Source organism: Fistularia commersonii, chromosome 22 (genome assembly GCF_037954325.1).
Source record: "Fistularia commersonii isolate RoL2024-O1a breed Wild chromosome 22, RoL_Fcom_v1.0, whole genome shotgun sequence".
Taxonomy (NCBI): Eukaryota; Metazoa; Chordata; class Actinopteri; order Syngnathiformes; family Fistulariidae; genus Fistularia; species Fistularia commersonii.
Genome location: NC_141305.1, coordinates 7824246 through 7843783, shown reverse-complemented (window position 1 = coordinate 7843783; position 19538 = coordinate 7824246). Strand labels below are relative to the sequence as shown.

The following is a 19538-nucleotide window of genomic DNA, read 5'->3' as shown; positions in this document are numbered from 1 at the left end:
AATTCGGGGAGAATAATAATAAAAAAAAGAAAAAAAAAGCTGTCACGCACAAAAAACATCTTGAGACTTATTCATTTTCTGCCAATTGAGCGCTGTAGTTTAGATGTTGTCCACTTGGAGAAGACCAAATCTAGTTCCTTGCAGGGGTTCGGTGTGTTATCGCCCCTTAATGGCCATACGCGCCTCGGAGGCGACGCCGTCGAAACGGTCTATTTACTGGCATCACTGTAAATCTGAATCTTGCAACAAGGCTGAAACGCGGGGTTTTGCGACCCCACGCTGAATTTACAGCTCGCAATTTATTTCTCGTCACGTCAGGGTTTTTTTCTATTTTAAATTTTTTTTCTTAGCACATAAAACCTCGGATAATTACGTCGGAAGTTTACGAGGAGTATTTATTTCTCTTTTTACTCTCTCTTCTCGATGCGCCTCGGCAGAGCTGAGAATGAGCGCGGAAAGCGACGACGACGACAGCCACGTAATCGTTGGTGGGAGGGGGGAGGGCTGGCGCAAACCGAAGGATTTTCAAACGGCGCGTGCAAAGGAGGCGCCATGCAGGTTTGTGTGTGTGTGTGTGTGTGATTCTGCTAACAAATTTAGCTGACGCCAGTGCCGCCCGCTGGGCCTTGTGTTGGTACACTACAAGAAAGCGCCGCTTCTTGTAAGAAATTAAACGCTTTCTGTGCAAAAAAAAAAAAAAAAAAGGTGAAATAATGAGATCTCTTAAAATGTAAACCTGGGGGAGGGAAAGGAAAGCATGGCACCCCAAGACGACGGAGAGTGCGCCGTATGAATGCTAACAGAAACAAACCAGGAAGTAGATGCGAGCTGCCTTACAATGCCTGTTAGCAAATGTAGCGTTAGCGAAACTAGTGGCATGACCTCATACACAAAAACATGAGATCACTTGGAGGCCACTTTACGAGCCACCTAGCGCAGGAGGGAGGGGGCTAGCGGCAGCAACATACGCTAGCGGGGGGAATGCTAGCAGACTAATGCTAGCGGACTAACCCACTCTTCTCTCTCCCAGGGGAAACAGGGGGAATACAGCCTCCCCGACCCCTGAGGACCAGCAACATAACTTGGGTTATCTTCCAAAACATTGTGTTTGCATTCAATGGCCGCCGATGTAAACAAACAAACGCCTCCCCCCTGCAGACACCACTTCTCCACCGTCGCCTCCATTGAGCTAAAATGGTCGGTGTCCACGCTTTTCGGCCCCGGCCCCCGGGCAGAGCACAAGTGAGGGATGGGGCCCCCGGACAACGGCGGGCCTTGTTGGGGTCGGCCGCTTACAACACGCAGCAAAAACTTAGGCCTCATTCATGGGCGGGTGCGAAACAGCCTCTCTGGGAAGAAACGCTCACTGTGTTTCCTTTCAAGCCTCTTCGCTGACCTGCTTCCTCTTTTTTTTTTTTTTTTTTTTTTTGGCAGCTGAGTTGCTCTCTTTCTCCACGACGGACAAACAAGCCAATGTCACCAAAGTGAATGGCGAAAGCGGTCCACGCCCCCACCTCCCCCCAAACCCCTGCGGGCCGTCGAATGCCCCCCGAGACGGCGCTGAAGCGTCTCACTTCCTGTTTGGTTTCAGTGCTAACCGGCACACACCTGAGCAGGCTTCCAGTTTTTCTTTTTAATCAAATCCTAATAAACACAGCGTTTTAATAATTTGTACTATTTATTGCTTGGGCACAAGGGGAAATCAATCATCAATTTACATCTAGAAAAACAGGTATACTAAATATATATATGTATACATATATTATATTTGGATATGTACATATATATAGTATATATGGATATTTACTTATTTTGATAGTTTTTTTTATTTACATTTTATATTAGATTAATACAGGCAGAGACTCAGTAATCACAGATTTGAATATATGATTGTAAAATGTTTTAAAAATGCTTCTTCCACATCAGCGTTTTACCTCTGACGTATTTTTCCATTTGCATGTTGTGTCAAGAAAAATGATCGCTTACTTTGATTTCTTTTTTTTTTTTGTAGGTACTATGTAGAGTTTGTGGTAGTTTTATTTTTCTTTCATTTTTCCAAATACTTTATTTATTTTAAGAGATCCTTCCTCCCTCGTGTAACATAGGTCATTACGTGACACTATGCAATATAGCACTCAAACATCAAGATGTGATATAACAGTGATATACATGTGAAATCTTTATCATCCTATCATTATCTATTTTTGCTCCTTTAAAATCTGTTTTTATTTGTGTCTGTACAGACTTCTTATTCTATCATATGTTCCATCATGTGTTTTATAACCTAATGAAGGGCTTATAAAGGTTTAAGTAATCTAATCTAATTTGCGAGGGACTTTGTATTTTTGAGGTTTTTGCAATAAATCAATTAATTGGATTAACTTGAACAGCGAAAGAAAAAAATAGCCAATGAATGTGATCGTGAAGCGAGATTTAGAATAATCCCAACTCCGAGCTGCAAGGAATTAAAATCTTCACATTTCTTCTTTTTCTTCTGTATTGTTTTATTTTTTTTGGGGGGGGAGAATCTGGCAACTGAGACCAGAGTGTTGCAACATCCGGCAAAGACAGAAACCCAAACACCACTTCTGGTGTGTGTGTGTGTGTGTGTGTGTCTTGTGATCGTAGTGAGGAAACTGAGTACGTTGTATCACAACAAGCCAGAAGAATGTGAAGCATTCAAACTCGGGGAGATGGAGATGCAATTTTTTTTTTTTCCCCTCTTCTCTCAAATTCAAAATATGGCAGCATGCTCCCAAGGTCGTTTCCACCGCGGGCTCCTCGGCCCCGCCGCGGCCTCGCTAATCATCCCCAGGTTTTCCGATGGAAAGTACTCGGGCCGGCTTCTGAAGACATGAGATAATGTGGAAAATATCTTTTGAATCTGCTGGTTCACCGTGCGGAGACAAGAAAAAAAAGAAAAAGAAAGAAAGAAAGCAAGAAAGAAGGAGGGCGACGGAGTGCAAAGAGCCGCTGGAGTGGCGAGACGTCGGTTACCGTGACAACACAGACCGGAGTCGGGTGCCGGCGGCAACTCCTGGATTATATCCACTTTTAATCGACAGCGGGTGCGGACAATCAAACTCGATGCCGCTACGGTTTTAAGTCCGCATACGTGCACGCGCACATGCATGTGCACACTCCCAGGGTGTTTCCACTGACCTCTGATGGAATTGATTCTGCTTACTGCAAGTGATCGGCAACCGCAACCACAGGAGAAAACACCTGATGTCATTTAATACTGCGGGACCAGAGCGCGCGCACACACACACACACACACACACACACACACACACACACATAACCACTACACACATAGACCTCCTGCATCCATGTCTACACACAATTACTGAATTATTGTGAACCAAAGATACAGCAGACACAGACACACATATTCCATGCATAATCTCTCTCTCACTCTGTCTCTCACTCACTCACACACACACACACACACACACACACACACACACACACACACACGCACACCTGAGTTTAACAAACACAAACACATCTCCTGCATGCATGCATACAAAAAACACATGCCCACACACAAACACCCCTCTTGCATCCACGTGTACACACAATTACTGCATTTTTCCCAACACGAGTTAAGAGATACAGACACACATATTGCATGCATAGACACTCTCTCTTTCTCTCACACACACACATACACGTACCTACACCCACACACACACACTCACTCCTCCTGCATCCACACATATACACAATTACTGCATTCTTTCCAATAGGCAAGTTCAACAGATACACACACAGATGTACATACACTTCTTGCATGCATGCATGCATGCACATGAGCGTGCACACACACACACACACACACACACACACACACACACACATACACATACACACACACACACACACACACACACACACACCCATCCACCTGAGTTTAACAAACACTATCACACACCCACATTATCCCTGCATCCACACATTGCAATTTCAAAAACACACACCTGATGTATCCATGCACACACATACACACAAATCTTGCATACATACACACACGCTTTCTACTTCTACAGAAAAACAGACACACACACACACACACACACACAAACTCACATACATAACACACACATATACGCTCCTGAGGATGTCAGTATTTCCACTGCCCTCTGTTGGGAAAACACCTCATGAAATTTAATACTGCAGGACCTAAACATACACACACACACACACACACACACACACACACACACACACACACACACACACACACACACACCTCCTGTATCCACACTTGTGTAATGCAGTTGTCACTACTCTTCATCAGTACACCCCCACCACACACACACACACACACACACACACACACACACACACACATCAGAATACTTTGAGTGATTCAAAGCCACCTCTGGAACAAAGATTCACAAGCAGCTGTCACATCACCTGAAGACGTGGGAGAAGATGTGCCCTGGTTTGCGTCTGCCAGGCAAAGTGAGGAAATGAGGCTGCAGAAGTGAAGCGACAGAAAATTTGCTCAGAAGAGCACACATCCTAATGGCTAGCAATGCGAACCCCCCCCCTTTTGAAAGGAAAAAATAAAACATTTTTTTATAATTTGTCTTCCTCCAGTCATGAACTCAACCTATTTGCTAACTAACTTCCCCCCAAGTCTTGCCTGACACCCCTTTTTCTGCTACACACATATAACGGCAGTATCGTCAGGCACCCACTCCCATCTCACGCCGTAAATGCAATTTGTCATGCAACTTGGGTTAAAGATGTAGTACAGGTACAAGAAGTACTACAGCGTCGAAGAGAAAAATGCAAAAACGCCACATCTTTAACTTTTAAAAATATATATTTATATATATATATATATATACTTGACTGATTACAAACATGATTTGTTCGCTTGTCAGATTTATTACCACAAATAATAAAAAACTGTGAATTCCTGTGGTTCTACTTCTTTGTTTATCGTTTCCTCTCAAGAACAAGTAATTGTTTTGTTTGCTTTTCTTTTTATTTATTCTTCACCAGCACAAACCCAACAATAAAATCAGAGAAATGTGATGTTATCGACAAGGAAAAGAGTAACCGAGGGTTTTAATCATTCATATAAAATGCAAATGGGCAATAAATCAATAAAAGCAGGGAAAGAGAAAAAAAAGAACATTTATTGCGGCTTAATAAGCAGTGACTGCTTCACGAAAATGACTTTCCAGCTTCTCCACCCTCACTTGTTTTTGCTGTTTCACATTTCTATATAATTCATATCAAATTATAATTTAACCCCCTACACCGCACCTGCCCAAAGGGAAGAGAGGCAGAGGTGGCTGCCATGGTAACCAAGCACAAATTATTTCTATCAAAATAAATATACATACTTCCTGCCCCTTCAAGAGCGGTGACACCTCTTGACAGAAGTGTGACAAACTGGGCAATAAATTTCCCTTCTGGTCAAAAATAATCAATTAATTCATGAATCATTAATTAATTTAATCCCTGATGAGATGTAAGTTATTTGGTTATATCCGGTTAACATGGACCACAATGACAGTTATTACTGAGGGTATTACTGTATTAAACTCCCAAGGTTTTTTTGCTGCTCTAAAAATACACAGATACAATAATTAGAATTTGCTAATTTCAAGATAAAAATCAACCCATTAATGGACTTATTGATAATGTTATGTAAGCTTAACCCTGCATGAAGCACATATCTAAGCAGACGCAAAAATGCCGCAATATGTTTCCAAGAGAAAACAAAGCGGGACAGATAACTGCCAGGATGCATCTTTGACCATGACCTTTGACCTCGGGTCAACCATAACCTCAAGGAGGAGGAGGCGTGTATTTTTCCAGCGACGGATCAGAGCCATCAGCTTTCCAGGCACGTCCCTCTCTGTTTATTCACAGACCTGAGCGTGTTCCCACCAGTGTGTGTGTGTGTGTGTGTGTGTGTGTGTGTGTGACAGTTTTTCAATCAAAGACTTGTTTTTTTTGTGAATATATAACATTCGCCACTTAGCATCGCTGTTATCAACTACTATTAGCTAAGTCAATCACAGCTAGTAGGATGTGGTTTCAGCCTGCCGGCCTCTGATTGGCTGGAGAGCGCTGTCACTGGGCGTGGCGCTCGATACGAAAATCAAAAATGGCATTTAAAATGAAAAACTGTTGTTAGCATGTTAGCATGGCCGACTCCATCTCCCCCTCCTGCACTGTTTGTGCATTACACTCATGTGAATCTATACGTGAAGCTAAATGCTAAAGGCTAATCCCCGCGACAGCGATATCTTTTCTCTGCAAAGGAACAGCGTTCCCGCCGATGGGCGTCATAAGCCCCGCCCCCTGTCCCCCAGATCTGCGTTTGCTGTCCTTGGCGTCGGGTATCGCAGAAAATTTGTTTTAAGGGCAAACAGAGAAGCGGCCGGCGGCGTGTTTTACTTCGGGGAGTGTCTGCCTCCGGATCCCGTTTCCGCGGGCCGGATTGTTTTGAACCCAGAGGAAGGTTGACTGAGGCGTTCACCCCCCGGAAACGGAGGGATAATCTTTTTGTTTAGGCGAAGCCTCGAGCGTCGGCGTTCCCACCCTCAGGTGACCTCCGTCCATCAGACTACGCCTGGAACTTGTTTGCTTTTACACGCAAAGAAACACTAGAACACACACTCCGCCTCGTTTGCTAATATTTCCTCGAGACTCCGGGCACGACTATCTGCGTCGCTCCAGGAATTTACCAAACACCCCTTCCTAGATTCAAACCTTGAAGGCATCAAATGCCAAATTCAGCCCCGATCGTTTTCACGATGCGTTCAAGAACCCTCAGCGCTATCCTGCACTACGACAGCGATAACGGTGGGAAATCGTTTTCATTTAACCGTTTCGCCTTCTCTTATCTCCCATTCCTGAACGTTAGCTCACAAATGACCAGCCGAGATGGAAAATTACCTTTTCTAGCGTTGGACTGAAAATGGCTGAACATGAAACCCAATTTAGCTGTTTTAAAGAATAAAAATTCTCAGCTTTAACCTCGGTCTCTTGTCTCTTACCGCCGACTGTCTCATTTCGGAAGCCTGTGCTTTCTCTTCCTGTTTAATACATCAGTTATTACACTCTCAGCCAGGGCTCATTAAAAAGGTCTCCACTTATAGAGTGCTTTCACACCTTACACTTCCAGGGTGCGTTCTCACACACACACACACACACAGATGTACCATGCAAGTCGCTAAAGCAGACCATCAGGAAAAATGGTAATGGAAAGAACACGTACACGTCACTGCCGTGTGTGTGTGTGTGTGTGTTTGTGTTTCTGCATTTTGCACCGATCCCCAATTTCAGATGAACCTCCATTAAGCAAAGAAAGATATTACTATTACACAAGATAGGACACACACACACACAGACACACACGTGCGCCTCTACCCCTTTGGTCCAGGTGACATTTGGACTCACTGCATCGAAGCTTGGATTACGTAATCTGATGCTGTATTACAGGTCGGCGGGGAAAAATCTGAGCCAGTGTGGCGTTGGGTTCACTTGCCAGCATTAAAAGTGGGAAAAAACACTCCCCGGAGAGTCATTCAGATATATATATATATACATTCAAATATATATATATATATATATATATATATATATATATATACATGTTGAATTGTAAGTGAAAAGGAAGAAGAATTTTAAAAAATGATTCAAAATATATGTACATGTATATGTATATGTATAGACCGAGTTTTCTAAGTTTTAAATTTATTAATTTGACTTTAATTTCTTTGATGCTATTTCAGTTTTATTTATTCTATCATTTTATCTTATTTTATTCACAGGATCCACGGGAGTGCTTTACCTATTTTGAGTTGCCTAACTTAACCCGATCGTCGCGACACATCGCTACTCTGCCCACGTCTCCATCCTGCGCCAAAGATCCAATCTCCGGTCTCCAGTTTCAGAATTCTGACAGCATATTTTAGCGTCTCGTCTCCACCTGGAATTTTCCGTTTTAGCTGTCATTTGCAGATTGTTGCACGGTGTGGAAAAAAATCCAGACAGGAGGTTTCTGCTATCTTATAATGGGGTTATCAGGAGACGCACAAAACCTCTGCAAAATGTAATAAAATTTGACAGATCTCTGCGATCCTCTCGCCGATGCCATCAGATTCTATCTGGAAAGCCTGGTGTTGAACACTGTCGCACTACCCGCGAGCCAACTCACTTCTTAAACTATGCTAGCAGAGGACGCGGGGGGGGGGGGGGTGGGGGGGGGGGGTGGCAACATCCCTCCGACATCCCTTTTCTTTCCGATGACAATCATTGTGACGGCAGAAAACACACAAGCGGCTTATAACACAGGTATAACACAGGTATAACACAGGTATAACACAGGTATAACGGTTGTGTTGATCTTTTGATCTATTTCTTGGTTTTTACTTTTTCAAACCCCCCTCCCCCCGGCTTATTGATGGAAGGCGGGCGGGACACACTCGACCGATAAATGTTCTGGCGTGTGCGCGGTCGTCGGCTCCGCCCCCAGATAGCAGCGTCCTACCTTGTCGCTGATAGTCCAGCGAGATGTCTGACGGGCCCTGGACCAGAGCCGAGCGGCGATAAACCACGTGGACACGCCCCTGGTCCTCCAGCTCCTGGGCTCCTCTCTCCAGGGGCTCGATGAAGTACTCGTCCGAGTCGGTGCGGATCATCCCGGCCTGTCACACACACACACACACACACACACACACACAAACAAGATCAATAACCATTTGGGGTTTTTGTGGCACACACAGATGATGGATTTATCTGAAGACAGGCATTGACCTCGACCGTGAACATTCCTGGTCAATATCGGCTCAATATCGCAGAGTTCCACCTTCACCCAGTAGAACCGGACGTCAAGTGGAACCAGGAGTATCCGCTGAACGTTGGTTGCCCCTGACAACAGAATAATCATAACCTTCCTATGGATTTACTCCTTATTTTCTTCTTCTCACACAAATATGTCAATATGTTTTGTCTCTTTTTTTGGACCCTGGGATGGACAGGTGACCTTGTGATTGACAGGTGACCCTGTGATTGACAGGTGACCCTGTGATTGACAGGTGACTTTGTGATTGACAGGTGACCCTGTGATTGGCAGGTGACCTTGTGATTGACAGGTGACTTTGTGATTGACAGGTGACCTTGTGATTGACAGGTGACCAGGCCGGGTTAAACCCATTCTCTCGCCTCGATGACAGCTGGGATTGGTTGAATGAATGAATGAATGAACAAATAGATGAATGAATTAATTTTAAAGAAAAAAATAGCCCAACTTGTTCAATCCCTGCTGTTCAAATGTGGCAAAAAAAAAAAAACAATAAATAAATAATTTTAGCTCCAGGACAGAAACACTCACTCAGAATCCACTTAAGTATTTGTTCGTCACATCTCATTCGGAACCGAGCCACTCAGGCGAACAATTTTCAAATTCAATCAAAAATAAATGTAAAAAAATTGTATTAAAATTTATAAAGTAAATTTTAAACAAAAAGAAGAAAAATTAAAAACCAACAGGGCGGATCGTACGTGAGTTTCTTTTTGAGGATATAATCTTTTAAAATCCTCATAAATTAAGTTTATAAATGCCATTTCATCAAATTCCATCATCCATCCCTTACGGCGGATTTGAAATGCAGGGCAGGTGGTTTGAGATCTCTTTTTGTTTTAAGCCCTAACAAGTTAGCATTTCAGATTATGTCTTCTAAAGAAAGGGTAAAACAAGAGCGCAGGAGCAAAAAAAATTAAGAAACTAAAAATGTACCACTTTTGTGCAAATGGGACGTTACATTCAAAATGCATTTGCTGGATCTCTCTATCCACTGGAAAAGGGAAACGGCACTTTCAAGCTGATCACAAATGCCATGACAAACAAATTTCCACCGAAAAGGAGACTGGTGAAGCAACTAAACTCACAGTCGTCCAGTGATTTTTCTCGGAGGGTGATTTCGAAAACTCGAGACTTGCTGACTCCACGCAGCGCAAGTCAGCAAGAGTAAGCCAACAACCCAAAATGTACTCTGCTGTAGTGTCCCACAAAGGTTTCAAGGCGCAAAAATATATACAGTTCCTTTGTATATGAGTTTTCGATTACATTTTGAATCAGATTTTTGAATTTTGAACTTGTTATAATACTTTTTTCTGTCAGTTTGCCCTCATTATGACCCCCAAAAAACTTAAAAATGCTAGTCATTGTGGTGTTAAGAGGAAATTAAGAATTAAAGTCAATCTGAAGATGCAAATAACATCTAAACGTGAGAGAGGCGTTACTGCTACTCGGACGTGGCGAGGTCAACCATCCGTACCAATCCTGAAGAACCAAGATGGGTTAAAGAAGGACGATTCGGCTACAAGGGGGGACTGTGTTACTGAACCGATGTTTTCAAGTCGTAGAGTAAAAAGAAAAGTGATTGTTAGTTTGGATGAATGAAGGACTGCTTGCTGGAGATAGCGTTAGTGAGGGACTCGTGCGAGAAGCCGATTTAGTGAAGGAAATGGCGAGAACAAATGGTGGCGAGAAGAGAAAGAACGTCAGAAACGCAGCAATAATCAAGGTTATCTTTAATTCATTTCTGTTTTGTTTTTCCACAAATGAACCCCTAAAACTTTTTAAACAGTACAGTATTTTGGGGTCTGGAGAACGGATCAAAAGGATTTACATTGATTTCACATACACTCGGACCAACAAATTCCATTTTTAAGCCGTGGTTCTACTTTATTTTGTGAAGTATACTAAGTAAACATATAAATAAATATAAAGTGGAACATCGGTTCTCAAACTGATATGTTTGCATTATGAATCAACGTGGCCCGTTGAGATCAACGTAAATCCCATTGATCCATATTCTAAACAGAAAAAAAAAACCATTGCACTCTTTTGATACTTTTTTTATGGGTTTACTTTGGGCAAAAATACGAAGAGGGATTAAAGATAGCCTTAATCATGACTGCGTTTCTGGTGTTCTTTCTCTTCTTGCCAGCACTTGTACTAAGCATTTCCTTCACTAAATCAGCAAAAGTAAAACCTTCTCGCGTATGAGACCCTCCGTAACGCTATCAAGCTGTCTTTCATTAATCCCAACGAGAAAAACTTTTCTGCGGTAACGTAATCCCCCCTTTAGCCACATCAGCTGTCTTTAGCGCGGCTTTGTTTTTCAGGAATTAGCTATTATAGCTATTATTTCCTTTTCCAGATCGACTAACTCTCAACTTCTTCTCAACACCGCTACCACTAGCACTTTTTAAGTTTTCGGGGGCCATAACGAGGGCTGACGCACTGAAATTAGCGTTATGACTTGATAACGCGACGATGTAAACAACCCAGAGATTGTTAGTTGGTGAGTTCCTGCACCGCGGTGTCTTCGGGTCGATTCAAAATCTGATTGAAAACACCGTTCGTGGGCGGATTTGATCGTGATCCGGAGTGTCCGTTAGCCGAGGTTCCACTGTACATTCGGCATTTTTAGTGTTTCCATGGCGATTTGCGTGTGGACACTCCTGCTCTAGAACCTTATCCATGCTAACAGAACGTCCACTCGAAACATGCCCGCCTGGAAAGGTGTCGAGCATTCGGCCCGTTATTCTAGAAGGAACCTGCTTGTTTACTATTAGCTTGTTGTTTTCCCCCTCGGGCGACGCCTCTGAGGCTAAATTGCTTTCCGATGACGGCCCCTCCGCTCCCCGGCCAGATTTCCCGCAATCAAGAAGAAGTCACGGCTCCGCTGTCTGGCTGATGACAAAAAAAAAAAGCGCAACGAACGACCAATCAGAGACAAACGGTTCGAATTTTCTTTCGCTGGTTCAAATTTGAGCCCCGCAGAAAGGGATCGGTGTGTGATCCCGAAGTCCTGGACATTCCCTGACCCTTCAACACACACACACACACACATGCAAAAACTCCAAAGGTGGAGATTTACAGCTGCCTCAGTATGAGAGTATGAGGTCGCCACAGCGAGGAAAACATTGGTGGTGTATTTGAGGGAGGACGGACGTGGCGGCAAACCGGGCCATGTCTGGCGTCTTAGCAACCACGTGTGTGAGTATGAGTATGTGTGTGTGTGTGTGTGTGTGTGTGGTGCGTGACCATGAGCATGAACCTACCCACACCCACACACACACACATGCTTGAGATAATGTGATTTAATACAAATTTTTATAACACCCCAGGACAAATCTGGAATTTTAATTTTAATAATGAGGCCAATTGTACAATACACACACACACACACACACACGCACACACACACAAGGGGTAAAATACAGAAAAGTCAATATGCACCGCGGAGAAGCAGAAATGCAATAATAATGCAATAAGCTCTGGGGCTGAGGGACGGTAGCCTAAATGTCACCGCAAAAATAAAATAAAATAATTAAGAAAAAAATCAATCTTTCCATTCGGATATGATGTTTTCAACCTCGGCTTGTTACATGTTCATAACATCTCTTTAATGAAATAAGTAAGTATTGACAATATGATCACGGAAATGTTAAACAGCTTAATAGACACATAGAAGCTTTTATTTTGAAATTCCCGTTTCCTGTATCATGGCGGCACGTGAAATATAAACAAATACATTAATTTCCATTTTCAGGAATTATTTTGATGAATTTCACAGTTAGATATTCAACCAAATGCAGCATCTTCAGCTAGATTCATATTTAGAGGTTTATAATAAACCTAATTTCTAGATAAATCCAGAAAAGGGAAAACCCCCCCACCGACAGAGAGAAAGGAAGTTTGAATGACATTTAAAAACCTTCACTGATGATGGGAGAACCCTGCAACCATGCAGAACTCCATTGAAAAAATAAGCGTTTTTAGAGCTGCCTGCTGGCTGCTTCTCCATCATTCATGGCGGTTTAGTAATCCACTTTTCTTTGGATTCAGGATTACGCTGCAGTCGCTTCTGCCTCATTTCTAATCACTTTATTTTGAATTTAAAACCATTTATTAAGCTTGCAGAAACATCTCGCCGTCTGTCCGGCTCCACGCCGACAAACGTCAGGATTAAAACCATCTTAGAATAAATAATGAAATTAATGTGCAAATTCATTTCTTTGGACTTTATGGCAACAAACGGGAAATTCGATTTGAAATATCTTCCCGCGAATTAATGGGTACTCGTTCTCTTTTATTCAAAGGAATCAGTTGGCAGGAAGCATTGTGTTGTTATTTCAAGCTAAAGCGGACGGCTGCTTGTTCACATTTAGCGCTGAAAGAGCAACGTCTGCGCTGCCGCTACAATGATGGAGGAGGAAAAAGAGGGAGGAGGGCGGCAGCCAAAGGTCACAGAAGCTTATTTCACCTGTGTCTCTGTTCTGTTGTTTAACAGCTTGGACAGGCAACGCCGTTACATCATCACCCTCTTCAGGAATGTGTCACCTCACCACTGTGTGTGTGTGTGTGTGTGTGTGTGTGTGTGTGTGTGACATGTCTGTCAGGTTCTCTCACGCGCTGAGAGGCCTCGCGGTCACAGCCCCGAGTTATTTCCCGGCGGCGGGCATGTTTAGGGAGGGTCTAAAGGGAAAATTAAAGTGAGGATTTAAAGGTGTGAGTGACAAAGAGAGGCTGGGATAAAGGTGCGTGTGTGTGTGTGTGTGTGTCCCTATAACAGTCGGGGTGTGTGACAGGCACAGAGGTATTTATTTATTCACACTTCATGAGTCACTACCTGTTATTTTTTTTTCTTTTATTCTCCGTTTCCTGCTGATTTTCAAAAACCTTTTTACAAATAAGGATAATAAAAAATATCTTTTTTGAAATCTTTTCAAAGGTAAATTTCTTAATTTTCTTTTTTTTTTTTTTGGTTTATTCATCCGCTCCATTCCCCTACCCAATTAAGGTGCAAGGATATGATTCAGGTTTTAACAAAATAAAAAAATATTATAAATAAATTCTCAAACTAATCTCATCTTTATCCGCTGCCTCCAGGTGTCGCTCACCATTACAAATAATGCGAAAACAATAATAATCTCACATGGCGAGAACTCCAATTTATTTCTTGTAGCTGTTGACTTAATGAACTCTTTATCTGCATCAGATAATCCGGGATTTACTGCTGCTGGATTACCTGTCATTTCCATGACTTCTGGGGTTCTTATCTGGGGTTTTCTGCACATTTGTTTGACGACGTGGCGCAAATTAGACCTCCGACGAGGCGACGTCATGAGATTGAGAGACAAGCTTAACATCTAGATAAATCTGGCAATTTCTTAGTTTTTGACAAAAGGTGTCACAAATTTGGATTTACGGTAGCGCAAACTGACGCAGCGACTTGGGCTGTCGGTGTAGGTCTGGGATGTGGGCGCTTGTGTGATACAAGACACACACACACACACACACACACACATACACACACACTCCACGGCAAAATGTGAGAATTTGCATCTTTGCATTTCTTTTTTACAACACATGTTTAACAACAAAGGATAAATAAAGTATTTGTTTTGTCAAACAAACAAAAAAACAAAAAAAACAATTCATTTCAAAAAAAAAAAAAAAAAAAAAAAAGGATCCATTGAGGTATTTTTGAATTCATCCACGGCGACTTTTTGTAGGAGCACAATGACATCAACCGTCACAGCGGGAGACCGCTTGGCTTATGTTTGGCTCCATGTTTCCTTTGTGTCCTTTTTCTTATCCTCCCCATTTTCTTCCTCTCTTTTTTTATTTTTAACTTCAAACAACATTTTCTCCGCCATTTCCAAAGCCGAGAAAATGAAAAAAGGGGCCAGGTGAATCTAATAAAGAAGACGCGGATCAATACCGAATCGTGTTTTTCTTCCTCTGACCCAGCTGCCGAGAAGGTCGAGCGTTAAATCCTCATGAGAAGCTGGTGGTAGCACCGTGAATCATTAATATATGACTCTTCTAGCCTCCATTCCCCTCATCCACACTTCGCCTTCTGGCTCGGCTCCTTTTTAAAATACGGTAAGTTTAAAATACGGTTCAGTACGAATTAAATTTGTTACTTGACCAAGCTCGTAAGTCGATTTGCTCATAGATCAAATTAAATTTCCCCAATGAAATGAATTAAAACACTATCAATCCGTTCCAGCCCTGCAATTTTGTTGTGTTCTTAAATAAATAACAAATAATGTATCAAAAAATAAAACATAATATAGAAGAATGGGGGCTTTCTTAAATATTTACCTTGAAGATCTGATGAAGATGCCAGCAGAGGGAGGTTTTTTTTTGGTGCTCTATCGCTAGCTACACACCTACAGCTACAATACATTGCTAAATGTAGCGTGCACGCTATACTACATTTTATCCGTGTAAAAGTCTCTCACAGATGATGCTCACAGCTACGTTATCTCACGGATAACAAATTCTCCAGCTCCTTGCGGAAGTCGACAAGGCGCACACCTTACTCTTTTTTTTCCATGATTTTTTTGCTGGCCCATCTAGAGGTAATTCGAAAACGCAAATTCGCCGCCGCGGCTACGTCAGGGTCAAATGCTCATTCTACCCGTCCCATATTTAGAAACTCCCCACAGGCCATCGGAACTGAGGACGCTTCTCTGATAAGGGTGAAATTCAAGTCCGGTTGCCACGACGAGAAGATTTCGACGCGAATTTACCCCGACATGGATGATTGAGAACCTCCACAGACATGCTGAGAACTCAGTTCTCGGCTCGCGACGCAAAACAAAAAAAAAAAAAAAAATGAGTTGAGCGACAGCTCGAAGCTCAGAAAACTTGGAAAAAAATAAGTTCCGCTGTAGATAGTAGGAATTATAAAAAAAATAAAAAAAAAAATTGATAAAAATTACTCTTTAATACATGGCTCACACTTTTTTTTTTACTTTTTTTTTATTAGCAGTACAAATACTGGTACTAGAACTATGTATGTATGTAGGGGTGCTACAATACTCAGTTTTTGTCAGATCTAAGTTACTGATGGTGAGATTCTGTTTGATCTTACTATTAAAAAACAAAAAAATCTTGTTTCAACACGCAAAGAAGAGGGACTAGAAGAAGAAGAGGTTTAATAACAATGACAGCCATTTGAAATCACCAAAAACACTTTTGGAAATTCAAACCTGATCATATCACATGGTTACGACGGCGAAATTGCAGATTAACATTAATAATCATTCCCAAATATATGTTTGGGCCTGTGGACGCCATCTTGGGCTGTTCCATTTAAGGGGGGGCGGGGGGGGATAGCTTACAGCCAATCCCCGGGAAATAATCATTTTAATTCACTTGCCCATTTATATGTTAATTCACACCATTTTTCTCGTGCTCGTATCGCTTTGCACCTCTTATCCATAGCTTTTTTAATTCGTACTCTACGTTGTTTCCGGGAGTTTATAATTTGGTGATTAATAGATTTTAACCCGTCTGTTTATTTTTTCCGGTTTCATGAGACCTGACTTGACCTGATCCGAAGAGGTCTGTCATGAGTTTGAGTTCATTTAGTATCGTAAGGACTTTTTCCAATCCGGCCACACACACGCACACACACACACACGCACGCACACACACACACACACACACACACACACACCAGTATGAGTTACACAGCGTTTGACTTAGTGCCTCGGTGAACAACCCCAGAACTGGCGCGGTCGCCTCCATCACACACCGGCACTATAAAAAGCTTATTGGCGCCGTGCAAACAAACAAAAACAGTTTCATTTGAACTTTAATGGAAAATCTAAAAGAAAAAGACAAAAAAAGATTTACCCGTGGCTCCTCCAGCCGCGCTCTACGGCGCCACCTTGCTGCGGCATATAGAAGTGTTGTGCGTTGCTTCAATGCCTCAAGCTGAGTTTTGGTTCTTCACTTGCATGACAAATTCAAATCGAGAAGTGGGGAGCACGTGTGCGTGTGTGTGTGTGTGTGTTTCCCTGTGTGCGGGGGCGGTAAATATCCAGGAGTCACTGTGTCACACACTCCAGACCAGAGGACAGCTGATGATTCATCCCCTTCTGACCCCAAATGTCCATCAGTCTGACCTTAAAGAGCAGAAAGTAGCTCTTTAAGGTCACACACACACACACACACACACACACACTATAATTCCACTCCAACTAACTAGGCCTGGATGAACTTAATTGTAGTTCACATGTACAAAAAAGATGAACAAAAAAAAAAATCATTGCACCATTGACGGTTTTCCAGCACTTTGCAACAGTTGACACACTTTATGGCAACCGGTGACGCAACGCAGGTGTCTTATTTATCACCAACGGGTAATTGAATTAAATGATTCCTATTACAGATATAGGCTGTGTTTACACATACCATAATAACCCAGCATCACTGATGGCGTAGCTCGGATTAATCATTTTGAAATGGAAATTATAATGTTTTCAAACAGCAGTGGAAGCTGTTAGCCTAGTGGCTACATTGCCGCTACATTTCTCAACATCAGGTTCAAGTGTTTTGTTGTGGAGTCTGCAGAGTTAATGCAAATGCTGTGGATATTATTCTCTTATTTTGAAAAGCCATCCTAGTTGCTCCATTAATGGCATGCAGCATGCAGGTATTTCACAATAAAAGCACTAAAACAAAACAAACAAAAAGAAATAACACATTAAGACATGGACGCCATACTGACACAAGAAGCCAGAAGTCACATGACCCGTGGCTGAAGCAGCAGTCTTCTCCGTCTCGAGTTCTAATTTTGTCGGACGCCAACAATGGTATGTTCCACAGAGAGGTCCGCTGGATAGATTTCCACAAAACTAATAAATAGGTCCAAAGTAAATGATATTAAGATTAAAAAATATATATATACATATATTTTTATATATATATATATATATATATATATATATATATATATATATATACATATTAAAATATAATGAAAAAAAATATTAAATTGTCAATAAATCCTATATTAATTCCTATATTAAATCAAAAATATATATATATGATATATATATGTATTGAAAGCTAATGAAAAAAAAACATTAAATTGTCAATAAATCCTTTATTAATTCCTATATTAAATTAAATAAATATATATATGATATGTATATATTAAAATCTAATGAAAAAAAATCATTAAATTGTCAATAAATCTTACATTAATTACAAGAGGATTGGGGTTGCAGGAAATGCATTAAAATGAATAGAATAAAATGGACTTTGTCACTGATAATAATAAATATTAATGGACTAAAGTCTCTTTCTAGAGTTTACTGTTGAGAATTGAAACAAAGGGAATTCAACTGTACTGGGCTCCACATTTCCAAATAAAACCATTGCGCTCTTTGCTAACGGAGCGTTACGGGACCGGACGCCTCATTTGTGTCCGCAATTAACTGTAACCCCGTTAGCTAAAGATGCTACCCAGCCGTCAGACAGCCACCGCCGACACACACTCGGCCCAGAAGGATGATGGGATATTGGCGGATGCTGATGTGATGGGGGGGTCGGAACCCCCCCCCCCCACCCAACCAAATGGAACGGTCCATTTAGCATAACAATTAGCAATCTCAGGAAAACACAACTTCTCCACCCGTCAGAGCTCCAAGGACCTCAGATCGGTGAGCCAGAACGTCGCTTCCTTTTTGGATCATTCAGCCGTTCACTCCTCCACACACACACACACACACATACACTCACACACTCATTGATCTTTACCAACTCAGCATCGAGCCAATCAGAGCCGGCATCGGGGGCGAGAGGCGGGGTTTAACCCAAACCAATGGCCTGTCAATCAAAATTTGCAACTTCCAACTATTCACCCTCCCATACACACCTTCACACACACCTTCACACAACAAACCTTGGCTGTTTTTGGACAGAGGAGGGAAAAAGGAGAACTTGGAGAGAACCCGGGCAGGATAAGCAGACTAGATGAATTAATAAATGAATTGTTGCTTCCTAGCGTTCATATGCATAGGCTTCCCTGATGCTATAATTTGAATTACATTCATGCACGGAATTTAAAAATCATAACATGTTTCCATGCAGCCGATAGAGAAGTACTCATGCGAGGACTCCGGGCCTATTTTTTATTTTTTTTTCGTAAAACCTCTGATGCCTGATATCTATAAATAGATAAAACGCGCATCCCTGGATGAGGACGCGAGGACGTCTTTCTGGCTTTTCAACTCAACGGTCCGTTTTCACTATTTTCAGCTACTACTGTTTGCGACCATAGCCAGGAGGGGTTTAAAAAGAATAAAATTAATTAAAGATTAAAAACAAAGTACATTTCTAATGACTTACAAAGGATCGCTCAGATCTCGCTCTTTTTGTTTTCACAAACAACCCCTTCCCCCCGGCAAAATGCATCTACATCCAGAGAATAATTCATAAAATGTATATATACAGATATATACACACACACACACACACACACACACACACACATATATATATATAGATATGTAAATCTAATTGGCAAGTAGTAGTCAGTAACAGTTTGAGGAAATAATTAAAAATTTTGAAAAAAGGTCTTCCTGCAGGCCAGATTTGTTGTGTTGGTTGGTTGTTGTGTTACACCGTAGTAACATAGTAGTTACACAGTAGTTACACAGTAGTGACACAGTTGTTATAC

At 41.8% G+C, this 19538-nt stretch overlaps 1 protein-coding gene across 1 annotated transcript in view; it reads right to left on the bottom strand.

Annotated features, from left to right (window-relative positions):
- The window catches only part of adamts3 (ADAM metallopeptidase with thrombospondin type 1 motif, 3), an 87341-nt gene that overhangs the window by 50503 nt on the left and 17300 nt on the right, over positions 1-19538 (bottom strand). The window contains 1 exon segment of the mRNA XM_086169746.1: positions 8528-8684. Within this exon segment, the coding sequence (XP_086025872.1) occupies positions 8528-8684 (157 nt within the window).